Raw genomic sequence first — 16,994 nt, 5'->3', positions numbered from 1 at the left:
AATGGCTATTTGAAAACTTACAAATGTACTTATACATTGATTATTCATTTTTTTTGTCACAGATATTTAACCAGCCAAAGAGCTCAGAGAATATTAAGGCCTGCTTTCCGCTCCCAGAAGCTATCTTGCCCTTCATCTAGCTTTTAGTTCTCACGCCCTTCATTATACACCAGTTTGCCTGATATGAAAGTGAGGATCCCCGTATCTGACTCTGGAAATATTCTGACTCTCCAATTCATGAGAAGAATCCCAGAGGCAAGTTAGTGGTATCAATAATAAATGGTGGTATCACATTCAAGTGCAAAATTATAATTAATATGAACTTTCATTCATCAAGGACAGTTGAGGAATGCGCCGTTATACTAAGCATTTTGGTTAAATTAGAATATATATATATATATATATATATATATATATATATATATATATATATATAAAATGTGTGTGCGTGATTTCTGTATTACAAGATCTAAAAGAATTATAACACAATTTACATGTAAATCTGTTCCTGTTGATAAGGCTACTCTCTTTAGTCACATCTGTATTTCCACATATGTTTCTCAGAAATCAACACATTTCCAACATCTTTATCTCCTTTCACCCAAAGCTATTTGATGATTTCTCTCGCTGGCACCCACCTCCATCAGAATCATCACTGATGAAAAAGAGCAATGGTAGATAAGGGGAGTAAACAAAGTTTCTGGAAATTTTATAACTCTTTTATATTTTATTTTAGGGTGTGAATGGGAAGGGACTGAATGGCATGGCCTTGGCTGCTAAAAACAAAACAAAACAAAACAAAACAAAACAAAACAAAAAAACTATCAACTTGGACTGAAATGACTTTGAGTTTCCAGATGTGTTCTCTTTTCACCCTCTGCTTTAAGACAATGTGTAGGGGACATGTAAAAATCTAATTTGGCAATCAGTGGATTCTTTGCTTTTAAAAATTAAAGGAAGCAACCAATAGACTTATTTATATAATAAGTACGCCACCATAGCATGAAAATTAACCTTAAATTGATGTCACACTTCTTGTATATTACGTCATGTATTGCCTAACCATCACAGTTCTCAAAGTTTTGTCTGGAGACTTCTGGGGTCACCAGAACACTTTCAGGAGGTTCTCACGGTCAAAACAATTTTCATAATATTAGTTTGGTTTTTTTTCACTCCCATTCTGTTATGAATGACAGAGTTTTCCAGATGCTACAATTCATGTGATGGTGCCATCACTTTAGCAGTCAATGGAAGATGAACTTGTACACTCTCAGGTTACTGAGAATTTTCAAAGGTCGTATGTGCTTTTGCAAAGATTAACTCAGTTGTTATCAGTACTTCTACTATGCTCTTAATAAAGACCCATTTAAAGTGCATGACAGACCAATGGGTTAATGCAGCAGAATATGAAAAGTTTGTTGATATGATTTCAGATTCTACACTGCAGCTCACTTTTTAGAAACTATCGCTTGTCGAGTTTTGGTGAGGTATCAAAGAAGAAAATCCACAATTGTCTATAAAGGCTATTAAAATACTCTTCTCTTTCTAACTACATGTCCCTGTGAGGCCAGATTATACTTCAACCAAAACAACATATTGCAACAGATTCAAAGCAGAAACAGATATGAGAACCCAGCTGTCTTTCATTAAGCTACACATTAAAGATATTTGCTAAATAGTAAAAAAAATAATGCCACTCTTCTCTCTGATATTTTAAAATATATTTTTCCATAAAAATATATTATTTGTGTGAACATAAAATGGATTTATTACTATTATTTTTAAATGGTTTAATAAACATCTTTTTAAATTTCTCATTTTTAATTTCTAATAATGGATATAGTTGATGGCATGCTAATAAATGTTTAACAACTAGCTTTCCAGAAAAAAAAAAAAAGCTGTGGTTTGTAGCATTTGCCAATTTCCACGGTATAAATACTCTTACTATGGCCAATTTTAAGTAACAAGGTGAAGTCAACTGGCTCACAGAACTCCCGATATAATCCACACACTCCATATAAACAAAAGCTCTTTGAAGTCTTCAACAGTTTTTAAGAGTGGAAAGGGGTCCTCAGACCAAAATGTTTGAGAGCCATTAGTATGGCTCTTACATGGCCAATTTATTTTTATAATTCATACTGCTAGTCATCAAAACACAGAAATGTTTTAACAACTTTAGTGCAAGCATTTATCTGTATTCTAAAGCAAAAATCATTCTGTAACAGTAAAACGAGTTTGGGCTAATATCTAGTCGTATAACACATCACTGGTGCTTTGGCCCCTAACAGGTTTAGAGGCGCGTGGAATGAGGTGTGGATTTCACAAACACAATGGCAGGAAAGGCTAACACTGGGTTGGAATCGTCAAAACGAGTCTCTGCAATTGCATTTTTTTTGGAAACTGTTGTTTTATATGAATAGCATTTTCCTCAGATTCTAAGAAATAAACATAGGCAGTTTCAAAATTAGAGAAAGGAAAAGAAAAGGGAAAAACTCGCTCCAGTTAGGCTCTGCAAATATTTTCTTTATGAAACCACGCATCTGCTCAGGGTTAGTTGCAGTGTGACTAACATTTTCTAGCAAGGCTTGTGCCGAGTCAGTTCCCTTTACTAAGGCCGTGTGTCTTAATTAAAATTAATCACACATGCCAGTACATAGATTTAATTTTAGTTTCCCTCTGAATGCAGCAAATTGAAACAATAATATAATTTATATTCAAGGTATATAATTAAATCCTACACAATTCTTTTCTCTCAGCAGGTATAGTCACTTAAGGACATTCTTTATGGGTAAGTTGGTTTCACAGTAAATCAACTGAGGAAAAAATAAAAATACATCACACATGCAATGTTAGCTCACAGAAAGATTCCTGATTTGTAAATCGATATTGTAAAAGGTCAGGCTTATAAATAATATTCTTGAGTGTGAGATTTGAGGGAGCCTAGTGATCTTCGTATAGCTTTACATACCCACATGTTTCTTTGATTTAAAGGTTTTTTGTTTTTTTCTCTAACTCAAGAACTCCTAGACAAGGTGTTTAATAAATCAGCATCGTCTATAGTAACACTGGTAATAATGGAAAACAGTGTGTCGGCCAACGGACGCCATTGCTCAGTGTAACTGGATTTAAACAGCAACAGATCTGAATAGTAACCCTCTTTGGACTTTTTCTGTTTATTTTCCTATTCGACGTAAGGTTTTTCTTCAACATGCAGACTGTTTTACAATATTCTAGAGGACATCTCGAAAAACCTGATGATTCCAATAAGTCAGTAAAACGTGCCCTTAGTTTTCTTTATTTTTGTTCTTGGGAGGCCCCTGAGACTGCCAAAGAAATTGAAGGTGTTTAGAAATTTCCTTCAGGCTAGACCCAGCTAGGGAAATGTTCACATCCCTGTTTATTCATTTCTTAAGAGCTCTCCCCGCAGGTTGCTGCCTGAAATACCGACACACCTAGCTATTTCCCCCTGCTGGCTTCAGCTTGGGGGTGTCAGGCCCCCTAGAATCCCCATAACACTAGAAAGCATGGCACACAACTCACCTGTATTCTAACCTTATCTTAAATAACGAGATTGTAAACTCGGTCTTTAAAATAAAAGACGGAGACAAGGGAGCGAATCTCTTGAATCTAGTTCTTTGGCATGACTAATTCGCTTTCGAAAAGAAACGTTCGTTTTTAAACAAAAAGTAGCTGTACAATTATATTTATAAACAGTCACACCGTTACAGATATCGGGTCATTCGGACCGGTCTCCTTTCCTGAGGACCTCTCAGACTATCCCTGGCAATGTTACCAGTACAGCATCTCTTCAAGATGGTGTCTTAGAGCTAAGCATGTGTTTTTCTGTAGCATGTTTGCAACCAGCAATTGCTCCCCGATCATTAATGAACACAGTTGGGGCCCTTTTATGGTCCCCAAATGGCGGGAGGCAGACTTCTGTCCCAAGCCTCAGTGTTTGAGTGAGGGGTTGTGGCGGGGGCAGGGAGGGGGGGACGGGACACAGAGGTCCATCAGTAAATAGGTGTTTGGGGAAGTAGGTGGTGAGCAGGCAGTGTGTGTTTGTTCCGAAATCCTACAAGAGAAGTAAACCAGCTGTGAAGGACATAATTTCCTTTTGTTCTGGAACTTTACACAGCCATGTTGGACTCCTTCATCAAGACAACCCTTGCACAGAAACTTCCTGAACACAAATGCCTCAAACACTGACCAAAAACCCTCTTGGCGCTACTAATGGCTTAAGACACGAGTCCAGTTTCAGTCCTTGGGAAGAGAGGAACTGATTTCAGTGGCTGAGTCTATCCCATCAATCCCTTTGAAATACGCCACGGCTCCCAGGGAGCCCAGCGCCTAATGCCCCAGAAAAAATGGATACGGACTGTACACAGGTGTTTTAAGCATGAATAATTTCTCCAAAGCCTTTTAATGACATTTGAAAAAGCTGAAAAGCACCAACTTGCTATTTTTTTCTCCCTCAGAAAAGGCAGAAAAAGCCATCCAAGTAGGGCATCATACTCCCATTTCACTTCAGAGTTTAATTTGAAAACCAATAAGAGAAGAATTTAAATTGATTGCTTCAAGCCACAGACATTTCATAGCCAAGCAATCATGTCAGCTTTCATGAGAATTTATCTTAGCTGTGAAATCAATTGTCACAGACTTAGTTCACAAAAAATATTACCACACCATATTTGATTTCTGTCTCGGTGTGGTTGGTAAATCACATAAATCAAACGGGTAGATAATTCTTGTTCTCCAATCTCTCTCTCTCTCTCTCTCCAGGCTCATCTTTGAAGACATTTTCTCCCCTCCTCTCTGGTGTACCTAGTGTTTCCTAATGATGTCATGTCACAAAGGGAAGAGATGCAGTGTCGAGAATTGGGAAACGATTGTAATACACAAGATCAGGCCCATATGATGACAAATATCTTTGCAGTGAGAGACTGGAACAAAGGAAGAGAGAGGACACAAAAAACAGAGTTCTCTGATTCAAAGATTTAACCACTTCCAAAATAGCAAGTGTCCTTTTATTGACTTGCTAAGCATGTACTTCTCTCCAGCTCCTAGACAGGGAAAACACAAGGTTTATCCTTTTAGATTTAGAGAGGGAAATAAACATTACTGTCATCTTGTGAACTCACCATCAATAACTCTCCGAACATCCTCAAATCTCTGTCCGACCCACGTGAAATTAAGAGTTCTAGCAGAAACGAGAAGGGCCAAAAACTTATCAACAGAACACTGAAATGCTGTCTTCTGGCTCTCCCCTTCCCTAACTTTCAGAAGTTCTGTATATAACAGAAAACCTGAAATATGTTAATACTTTGCTAGAGTTCAAGGAGTGAAGATTTAGAAAGCTGAGTGTGGATACCTACAAAACATTGTTGAATAACAGAAATAAGATTATGAGAGCAGAGTTGAGATAATTTACAACAAAACATCTCCTCGCCCCGTATTTATTTTCTTAAAGGACATTGTCATGGAATTCTGATCTGTTCAATTCAAATGAAGCTTATTTATACACTTTGTATAATTCTCAGGTTCTTACTTTTTCAATGAAAGATTACTTTTTGTATTAACACTACTTCCTCTAAGAGTTTTCATCGACTACTTCCATTTTCAGCCCGTTTGGATCTGAGGCTCTAGGCTTCTAGAGCTTAACTACAGAACGATTTTTATTGGCAATTGGCGCTGTTTATATCTTCTCTATATAATGGAGGAAGAAAAGATAATATCCATCCATTTATTCATTCTCTCATGTCACTGAGCTCCCCAGTCACCAGGCAGGGTGTTAGGCCTTGGGGATAAAGCAATGAAGAAGACAAACACAGCCTCTTCGTCACGGAAAGTAGTCTAGCAGTGGAGACATACAGTGGTGACATGATTACATTTTAAATTAACTTATTTATTTATCATTGTGTTAAAACTAGAAAGAAGTTCAAGCCTGTTAAAACCCTGACTTAGCACATTTTGTTACTTAGATACAGTGTTTCTCGGCAATATCACTGATACCTGACCAATTTTGGTTCACTTATGTGCTCCTCAGGACAACGCATCAGCCTTCCGTTGGTCTCATATCTAGCAGATTTCATTATGTGTATATATACGTGTGTATATCTATCTATATCTATATCTATCTATCTATCTATCTATCTATCTATCTATCTATCTATCTATCTATATGAAATCTATCTATCTATCTATCTATCTATCTATCTATATACCACGAAGTATAAAATTTGGGGAAAACCAAACACTTATCATCCCTGAAGTTACAGAAAGGGTACAATGAACTGGATTGGTCAATTAAGAGTGATAAAGAGATTTTACTCAAACCCATTGTTTTCCCTCCGCTGGGCACTCAGAGTTAGAGGGCATTGCAAACACACCTACGTGGGAAGATGACACACCGGCACATACTCTATGAGAAAATGTAGGATTGTACACATTTCATGACTCAGCTTGGATTGGAAGACTGGTTACCAACTGAATCTTCCTTCTACAAAGAAAAAGCTTCTTGAATCGGAGTACTCGGAAGATAAACAATTCTCACTTAGTACTCTATGAGGCAAGAAGAAAGGTCTTAAACATTCTTTTGACAACGGTGGGGTAAAATAAAACAAAATAACTGTTCCAGGTGACTTGTTTCTGTTCCGAATACAAGATTAATTGCGTTGTATTCCTTACACAAAATTTCATTTCCTGGTACAAAACACTACATGTTTTTACTCTACTGAATTTCCAATAAATGTGAGCCTCCGCCATTCCTATTCATGGAAGAGTAATTGCTTCCCTTTTCATACAGATTTGACACTCTCCTACATCCTAGTGAGACATGACCTTTTAGACAAGGCATTGCATACCACCTTTTGCCCAGCATATTTGTTTAATTAAGCACTTTTCCAAACAACTTGAACTCCAAGCGGGTCTTAATATAGCAACACAGCCATAAAGGTATATAAATGGAAAACCTGACTCCAATTCCTTTCCAGCTAACAAGTGGAAAAATATACCACTCAACAATGAGAATAAAGAGCCATTCTTTTCAGAACGCCTGAGAAGCGCACACTAGCTACAGTGCCGCAGTATTTGACATTTATTGAGTGTTGGCAACGTGCTGGGGACTAAGTGGAGTGGTGAAACATCCTAAAATCCCTTTCTGTTAAAAAAAGAAAAAGAAAAAGAAAAAAAAGTTGGGGGGAGAAAGTGAATTGGAACACTTGGTAATGTTGATAAACCATATCCTGAATTGAAGCTACAAAGCAGCATCAAAGAAAGAATGCCTTATTTTAAAAGAAAACAGAGCTGGACAACCCCAAGGGGTGCTCAGAAAATACCTTTGTGGCAGCCCCGCAAACCCCCTGGACAGATGCAGTCTCTGCTGGCTACCAGATCTGACATACCTTGGACCAAATGGGCCTTAGCATGACCTTAAAAGGAAAGGACTGCCTGGGGGGAGCGGAGAACAGCACAGAGAGGCCATTAGCTAGATGTGCTTCTACCCGAGAAAACGGCATTTTTAACAAAATCAAACAGAAGAGAAACCTGGGGGAACAGCTCAGTCTTGGGCTTCGGCCCTGCCCAAAAGTAGTTTAGCCGTCTTTTAACTTGGCTTTTCAAAATGGTATGGTGATGCCGTGAATGGGGAAGCAAAGCAGTACAACGTCAGCAGCCTTCCCAGGTATCCAGGACGCCCTCTAGAAAGGCCCAGAAGGGGCACTGGGGCGTGCAGAATCCTACCAGGGGTTTTGGAGGCTAAATCAGGTAGGGGTGAAATTCACGCTCCTTGAGCTCGGAAGCCATTGCAACTAGTCACAATTCCCTCCATTTATAAAAACCTTAGCACTAAAACACTGTTTAGAATGGCTCAAAAATCTGGTCACCAGACGCATAAAGATCATATTAATTCACCAGGACACTGAAGGCTTTTTAAAGAAAGATGTTAAATGTATCAATTCCCACACACCTGATGATTGGGGACCACAGAGTAACTGTTTTACACTTTACAGTGGAAAGTTGAAATAGCAACTGAATGAGCTCTTAGGAATAGTGCGGTGACACAAGGATCAATGATTAGTAGGTGCTGGGCAGTTCCAGGTAGGGCTTTGCAAATGAGACTCAACGTGTTCCAAGGAAAACTGTAAGATTTAACAGCAAACTGAAATACCTACACGAGAAGTTAAAAATCTCTTCATTGCTGCTCTTTTAGGAACAATCCCAACTAAAACAGTTGGTAGAATTCCTGTTCCGTAGTTGATATCAAAACGATGGTGTCAGAAAGAGCCCTGGATCAGGAGACATCAGCCCTGGGTTCCAATTCTGGCTCTGTCATTAACTGCTTTAGTGACAAGGGGGAAGTCATTGAATGGTTATAGATGTCAGCTCCTTAACCTGTGAGGTGAGGAGGACAGATAGACTATGTCTAAGGTCCCCAAGAACCCTAAAAGCCATGACATTTTACATTTATGTTGGTGACTACTCCGAGATTCGCACAGGAACCCTCACCACCAAGCCGTGCATCTCACATGGGTCAAATGGCTAAATAAACTGATCCAAATCACTGCAGTGAAGATGGGATGAAGAATACAAAGCAAGAGAAGAATTTATAAAAACTCTTCTAAATGAACCCAAAGATCATCTAAAGCAGGGGTGTCCAAACTGCGGCCCGCGGGCCAACTGCGGTCCGCAATCCATTTTTAATTGACCCGCAGCGAATTCCAAAAATATATTTAGTTTACTTAAATAAACCAGGTGAGGCAATACGTACTTCACCTCGAGCGAGTGGCCCGGCTGTGTGTGTATTTTACCGCATATGGCGCTTGGTGAAAAAGTTGAAAAAAGTTTGGAAACCCCTGATCCAAAGGCAAGGAAAGAGAACACTTCTTATAATTCTTATAAGACCTTGTCTCAAAAGAAAGAAAAAAGTAGGAACACAACCACAGAATCAACGTAAATGGTGAAAAGAATATCATTAAGTATAGTTGGTAGAATTACGCTAAGTATATGGGCTTTTGATAGATGCATAATTTTCCTTCTACACAGAATATTCAAATACATAAACTTACATGGCTAAATCCAATTCAATAAATCCTACGGAGGGGAAAAGGGAATGTTCACCTTGCCTTGGAAATGACCTTCTTCTCATCCAAAAAGACTGGCAACAGATGAAGCAACATTTCCCATCTTTTTGCTTTGACTAATACTATTCTCTCTATGGGGCACTTCTTTCTATTTCTTCTCCACCAATTTATGTCAAAACCCAATGAGAGTCACCTTCTACGATGCTAACTATTGCTTATGGCTAAATCCTATGCTCTCTGCTACTCCAGCACTTAAGTGACACAAGTAGCAATGGCTAATATAGGAGTGGAATACACTATCATATAATCTGGTTAAATGTTACCTTATACACTATAACCGATTCGTTTCATGTATAGTACCCTCTCAACTAGATTATCTTTCCTATGTTGTTTATCTCTTCATGGATTTAACTTTTCTGTCTTAAGATTAGTGAAAAAGGAACGCTGAGTAAGACTCAGTGGTAATTATAAATGTCATGCAAAACAAGGCCACAACTTGAATTTCATTTAGAGGATCAATACTGACATGCAGGTAGGTAATGCAGAAATGCCTAATAAATACTTTGGAATGAATAATATAGTAAGTGTGTACTGAGGGAGCAAATGAGAGAACAGGAGAATGACAGCTGTTTTTTCTCTGATCGGTTTGTAAAACATTCATGTTTGTAAATATAGAGAACTCCCAGGTTGGCTTTCAGGTTCACTTTTATCACAATCCTTAGTTCTAGGGGGAAATTAGGAGCATATTTTTGTGTTGCAACAACTTAATGATAACGAAAGGCCATTTCACTTCAACCAAAATGGTAGAATGGAAAATTTAAAAACTCCTTTCTACAAGACATCTAGAATTGCTGAAAAACATAATTTTAAATGCCTGGGCTCTCTCTGCAATGAAAAAAAAAATGAGAGAGAGAGAGAGAGAGAGAGAGAGAGAGAGAGAGAGAGAGAGAGAGAGAGAGAGAGAGGAAATACATCTTTTATCTTTTGTCACTTCTGCCACTGGATGGTGTCAGTTTTAGTAACCAAAAGGTTTGGATCTTAGTTGCTACAAAAGAATAGAAAACAAGATCTTGGGATTTATGTGAAAGTCGGGACTCTCCAAAGGCCACATCCTCAGAAAAAAGATGCATTGAAAGAAAAAAAATAATCTGTCTACTAGGAAGAAAGATTGACAGGCAAATTTGTCTCAGCCCAGTCACAAGTTAAGAAGGTATTAATGAACTGGAAGATAGAGCTAAAGAAATGACCCAAAATGAGGCACAAGGAGATATGTACGAAATAGAGTTAAACATATGAAGAACAGGATGAAATGGGTTAGTATATGTCTAACAGGAATTCTAGAAGGAGAAACAAGAAAGAACAGAGAAGAGATAAAAGTCAAAGAGATAATGATATATAGTTTTTCAGACTTTATGAAAATCGTGAATCCTCCGGTTTAGGAAACACTCCCAAGCAGTAACGGTAAGCAAAACACACATGTAAACACACTGTATTGAAACATCAGTATACCAAAGACAAAAGAGCTCTTAAATTCAATCAGTGAGAAAATATGGATTGCCTATTAAAAGAAGCAATACTTAGACTGGCAGCTGATTTCTCAACACCAGAGCTAAAGTCAGAATATAAGGGAATCATTACTTCAAAGTATGAGATAAAAGAATTATCAACCTATAATTTAATATCCAATGAAAGTATTCTTCAAAAATGAGGACAAAATAAAACATTTTCAAGAAAATAACTGTCAAACTGAGAGTTACAACCAAGTAACTCTCATGTTCATGAAGGGACTTCTAAAAGGTGCATCTTAGTATGAAGAATGAACCAAAGTTAAACATTGGGATGCAAGAAGACAAGTGAGCAAAGAAACTGACAAAACATGTTGATAAATCTAAACAAGCATTGTCTATGTGAACCAATTATAATACTGAGAAAGGGGGTAAAAAGGTAAGGTGGAACTCAAATACTGGGTAACAATAATATGGAAATCAGGAGAGAATTAGAAGGGTTAAAGTATGTTAAGGTCATTTTGGAAAGACAGTTGGAAGATTACCTTCAAACTTCAAGTCAAAAATTCTAAAGGAATGTCTAAAAGAATAAAAATAAAGTACATAATTTCCAAGCCAAGGAGGAAAAAAATAACTAACCTGAATAAAAGAAAAAGAAGTCAGAAAAGAGCGGGCAAAATAAATATAGAAAAGGCAAGGTAAAGAAAAAGACTAAAATATCATGTTCAAATAAATTTGATAAATCAGTAACAAGAATAATAAATGGGCTACGCTGACCAGTTAAAAGAAAAAGATCTCACATTAAATTAAAACCAAGCAAACAAATCCAGCTACACAAAAGAAAAGCACAATAGAAATACAGAACAATTGATGTCAAAAGGAAAAAAAAAGGATAAATTAAGAAAATATTAACCAAAAGAAAGGTAGTGTAGCTATATTAAGATCAGACAAAATAAAATTTAAGGCAAAGAGAATTGTTAGGAATAAAGGGAGTTGCCATAAAATTATTTTTTAAAAATGTCATCGAAAGATCCAACAATTCTAAACTTGTAAGACTCTAATAACACAGATTGACCTCAAAATACATAAAGCAAAAATTGACAGACTTACTAGAATAATCAAGCTCACAATCATAAAGTGAGATTTTTAACATCCCTCTGACAAAGTGTAATTCTTTATGGCTTTTATCTGCCTCCCTGCCAACACCTCTCTCTAGAATGTAATCTAAAATGTATCATCTTTTTTTGTCTGTTTTATTCACAGCTGTATTTTAAGAACATAGAACAATGCCTGGAACATAACAGCTGCCTGATACATATAGTTGTTGAGTGTTTGAATTAATCAAGATGGGAAAAGATCATAACTATGGAGATTGGATAGTACGATTAACAAGTGTAATCTAATGGACTCTCATGGAACTCTGTACTCCCAAATCAATACATTCTTCGCAAGCATACATGGAATGTTTATGAAAATTCACCATGTGCTAAATCGCATTCTCTGACCACAATACAATTAAGTTAGAACTCAACAAAAACAACAAAACAATAAAATTCTATGCACTACAGAATGTAAAACACACTTCTAAACAACTCAAAGAAGAAATCATAATAAAAATTACGGAAACAGAGATTAAAGGAAACAGAATTTAATGATAATAAAAATGTTATATTTCAAAATTTGTAGGCAGTGAAAGATTACCTAGAGGGAAATCTATAGATATATATGCATATGTAAAAAAGAATAAAAATTGATGAGCTACACATTAAAATTAAGAAGTTTGGGGAAAAAGACCTATAAACACAAAGAAAATACAAGGAAATCATGACAAAGATAGAAGAAATTATTGAAATAGATAAAACATACATAATAGAGGATCAAAAAAGTAAAAAGCCGGTTCTTAGAAAACAGATAAAACTCTGCAAACAGTGATTATGTTAAAAAAGATAAGGTTTACTATTAGAAATAAAAAAGGGGTCTAATTTCAGATACAGCAGAGATCCAAACAAATAGAACATTAAGAAATACTTGACATTAATACATTTAAAAATGAATGGATAATTTCATAGAAATAATATAGTTTGTCCAAACTGAGTCATGGAAAAAATAGAAAACCTGAAAAATCCAGGTCTACCAAACAATCAATCAATAGCTAATCCTTAGTTTATACAAAGTGTTCCAAAGAACAATAGGACTTATTCACACTTCAATATATAAACCAGACAGGGACATTGCAAAAAAGGACTTTTATGAGTCTATCTTATTTATAAACATAGATGCAAAAGTCTAAAGAAAATGCTAGCAAACTTAAGCCAGGAATGCATAATAAATAGTAATACATCACGATTTAACTAGGTTTAATCCCTATAGATCAAGGATGGTTTAACATTAGAACATCTATTAATATATTTCACCACTTAAACAGATTAAAGAAGAAAATCATACTATCTTCTCTGTAGCGGCAGAAAAAGCACTTGATAAAATTCAAACCCATCCATGATTAAAATAGAAACAATTTAGCAACTAAAAACACAAGGGATTGTCTTTACCTGGTATCAGGTACCTATTAGAAAATACTTCACTATAAATTATAAAATAATTGTCCTTAAAATCAGAAACAAGACAAGGACTCCCAACTGTGTTTGGCATTGTAGTGGAGGTCCTAGTTGGTACAAAAATAATGGAAAATAATCAATATTTCAGAGGAAAAGACAATGGTAAATGTGCCTGTGGATGGACATCCGTGTACTCACAGAGGTCTCTGAGAAGTGGTTGAGTTCAATACCTGCTGAGAACTCTAGGATTCCAGAATACCTAGATTTTTAGAAATCCACAGTTTTCTTATTTTGGTGTCTTTTGTTCTCTTTAAAATACACAGTGACATTTCACCTAAAAAAAAGATGTTCTACCACTGTCAAATTATTTACTTTGTACCAAGCCCTTTTAGAACCTGAACTTACGGGTTGGCTAAGGACTCAAATTAAGTTTGACCTCTTGGGCGGTAGTCACACTTCCCACACTGCATACGAGCCAGAAGGCTGAGCAGCCAGCCCTCTGATGATTTTTTTAGGACCTCCCACTTCCCTACTGCTCTGAGGAAGGTCTATCAACAGTTCTGAGTTTGGTCCCACTGAGGACAGACGACTGCTCTTTCCAGGAAACCCTTTTATTCTTTATCATTACCAGTGTTTTTGTTTTTTTCACAAGCAACTCTGAATACGAAGTCTTTTTAAAAAAAATTCCATCTCAGTAATTGGTAGAGGAGTTGTATTTAATTTGATTTCCCCTCGATTGCTTAAATGTCTTGCTCTTGTGGTTTCTCTAAGCAGTTTTGTATAATGAGTCACTCTGAGCAACTGACTGGGAATGTAGAAAGAAGGCTTCTTCGGCTATTTTGAGTCACTGTGTGATTGACCCTGGGCCAGTCACTGAACCTAATCAAGAAACTTCATTCACTGCTAAATAAAAAGGGTAGTCCGGGAAAGACGGGTTAAAGTTAGACTCTGCCACGTAATGAGCCCATCTCTGAATAACTGACTCATAGGAATGAAATAGCTTTTTCCTAGAATATTTCCACTTGGAAAAGCTCTCCTATACTATATCCTTGCCTAGTGGTAGCCCTTTTACACCTGTGTCCTGTCTTCTGTTACCTCTCCATTTGTGTATTTCACGTTACTGCTTAGCTTCAGTGAACGACCATGGATGGCATTCCGTGATAACCACCCCAAAATAAAGTTCTGATATTGTAGGTGACCGGCGGTGGGGGGAAAAGAAAGAAATACAAGTGGAAGAAAAAGTACCCTTAGACACAGAAGTCCTGATTCAGGCTCAAGGTCTCCCATGAATTAATGTTGTGATCTTAAGAAAGTCAACCTCCCTGAGCTACATTTTCTAATTTGTCAAGTGGTAACCACAGTACCCTATCTTTTTATCTCACAGGCATGTGCTACAAAAACCAGACAACGAACATGGACAGTGCTTTGAAACACTGTGAAGCACTATATATGTGTATTCATATCAACTGGATGATTTTATTAACCAACGCAAGAACTTAGTCATAATATATACGAGGTCTGACAATGAAGGTCGCAAACTCATCCTAGAAAAAGTGCTACATGTCTCATTGCTGAATATCACTACGGTCACCTTTGAAGTACTCCCCTTGGGAAGCTATGCACCGACACCAGTGCCTAGTCCACCCTTCAAAGCAGTTTTGGAACTCTTTTTCTGGAATGGCCATCAGAGCTGTCATTGTATTACCCTTGATGTCCTCAATGTCATCAAAATGTCTTCCTTTTAATATTGCCTTTATTTTTGGGTAAAGAAAGAAGTCATTGGGGGCCAGATCAATTGAGTTGGGAGGGTGTTCCGATACAGTTATTTGTTTCCTGGCTCAAAACTCCCTCACAGACAGTGCCATGTGAGCTGGTGCATTGTCGTGATGCAAGAGCCATAAATTGTTGGCGAAAAGTTCAGGTCATCTAACTTTTTCAGCATTTCCAAATAGTAAACTTGGTAAACTGTTTGTCCAGTTGGTACAAATTCATAATGAATAATCCCTCTGATATCAAGTTCACAAACTTAATTGTCATACCTCTTATATGAGAAGGTCTTACCTCTCATGCCAGACAGATGCTATTACAAATTATAATTGAATAACTTGTAAGCATGTAAACAATGCTTTCAGGGCAGGGAAGATTTTAAAGTAACAAAATGTAGTTTCAGAACAGAAGCAGATTGATTTGGATGGCTGCTGCAAAAGCAGGAATAAACAAACTAATACTTGAAGACCCTTCTTATTCTAACTCAATCTTTTGAAACCATAACCTATGGTGGAAGCTAAAAATGCAAAATAAATGAAAGGAAAACTGACAAGTTAACAAATATCAAAGGGGGACCAAAGGAACTATTATACATATGATCTCTGGATCATGTAGAAATTCAAGGAAAAAAATCTGAAGATAGAAGGTGCTTTATTTTCTTACCTCTGTTCTGTATTAAAAATTGCAAAGTTGTGCTTGCTAGACATAAAGCTCTTTTCCACATCCCGAACTTTCAGGTTGTCCAAGGGAAGCATATACTTCTTTTCTTTTTCCTAGAGAGAGAAAAAGAGAGAGAGGGTTTTAACAAAAGATATTAAAGTGTGCCAATGCAACATAGCACCTGAGCTAGCCAAGATTTGATTACAATATTTTGATACCCTCAGACACTATTTTGATACCAGCTACCAAGGAATATAAGTTATCTGATGGGTAGGAGTCTTTGCTAATTCTCAACACTGGGGTCAGAGGAATGAGGGGAGAGAAAGTGTAGAGGAAGGAAGGGTTCGGTCATGGAGAAAACACGTGGTCCTCTATCCTTTCTTCCTCATGTGGGTCCCCTTAGATGTTTTTACATGTTAGTTTGATATTAAGAATTTAGCCATCTGTTAATATTTAACAAAAATGTTCTGGTCCTAATTCAATGAGAAATGCCAGATGGATTTCATTTCATATTTTATTTGCAGCCTAAGCAGTTTTGATAGCCAGTGCTGGCAGGGGACTGGAAGGAAGCACAAGGACCCCAAAATGAAATACCCCCCGTAAACTATGACAAAAGCACAGGAAACACTTCCTTCATTTGAGTCAAGAATAAAATGTAAGTTTAGGGAAAAAAACAAAACAAAAACGATTCCCTTAAATTGTTGAGCTCTTTGAAGAAGAAAAATGGACCCATTAGAAGTGGACTGATATTAACTAGAATACATTCTCTTTTAAAATGAACAATTCTTTAGGAAGAAAATGGACATTGGAGAGGGGAAGTCTGTAAATGGGACCAAGCCGGTCTTAGTAAAACATACTAGATGCCAAGGAATTACTAGAAACATTTGCTTTTACAGACTGGCCCAGGGGCAATATTATCATATGTATAAATGCTTAACAGCCGGTCGAGTGGGAGAGAGCCAAACACTCAGCTTAAGAAACCTACTCAAGACCTATTACCGGGGCATTTTAGCCATGGTCCCTGTTACACAGTAGTCCCCTGTATGGTCCCAGCCTCTATCTCTGCAGTCAGTCCTGAGAAAAAGAGGGACTAGCAACTCTGGAGGAGGGGAGCTTAGAGACGTAGCCACACTTTTAATAGACAACTATTACTGCATTTCCTGTGGGGAATACACGCAGTGTACAGATATGTCTGACATAAGCCTTTTTGTTCCTGCAGCTCCTACAGCACTTCCTTGAGAGTGTGTGGCTGGGCTGAGTGGTGCTCCTGGGCCAGCTGCGGGGGCCATGCCATCCGCAAACCCATAGGCAGTTACTGAAGGGCGTGTCCCTGGCGTTGCCACTTCTTACTCCAAAGTTCATCAGAAAAAAAAGAAGGGCAGGACACATGAAAATAGCAGGGCAGAGAGAACTAGATGACTAAAGAAGTT

The 16,994-nt window shown here is 37.3% G+C and overlaps 1 protein-coding gene across 3 annotated transcripts in view; it reads right to left on the bottom strand.

Annotated features, from left to right (window-relative positions):
• Window positions 1–16,994, bottom strand: part of DNM3 (dynamin 3) — a 387,192-nt gene that overhangs the window by 95,832 nt on the left and 274,366 nt on the right. For all 3 annotated transcript variants that reach the window (XM_033092677.1, XM_033092678.1, XM_033092679.1), the window contains one exon: window positions 15,568–15,677. In XM_033092677.1, coding sequence (XP_032948568.1) covers window positions 15,568–15,677 — 110 coding nt within the window. The remainder of the gene's footprint in view (window positions 1–15,567; window positions 15,678–16,994) is intronic.

Source organism: Rhinolophus ferrumequinum, chromosome 22, assembly GCF_004115265.2.
Source record: "Rhinolophus ferrumequinum isolate MPI-CBG mRhiFer1 chromosome 22, mRhiFer1_v1.p, whole genome shotgun sequence".
In the NCBI taxonomy this organism is placed as follows: Eukaryota; Metazoa; Chordata; class Mammalia; order Chiroptera; family Rhinolophidae; genus Rhinolophus; species Rhinolophus ferrumequinum.
Note: the sequence above shows the minus strand (reverse complement) of the source record. Positions and strands in the feature narration are given on the sequence as shown.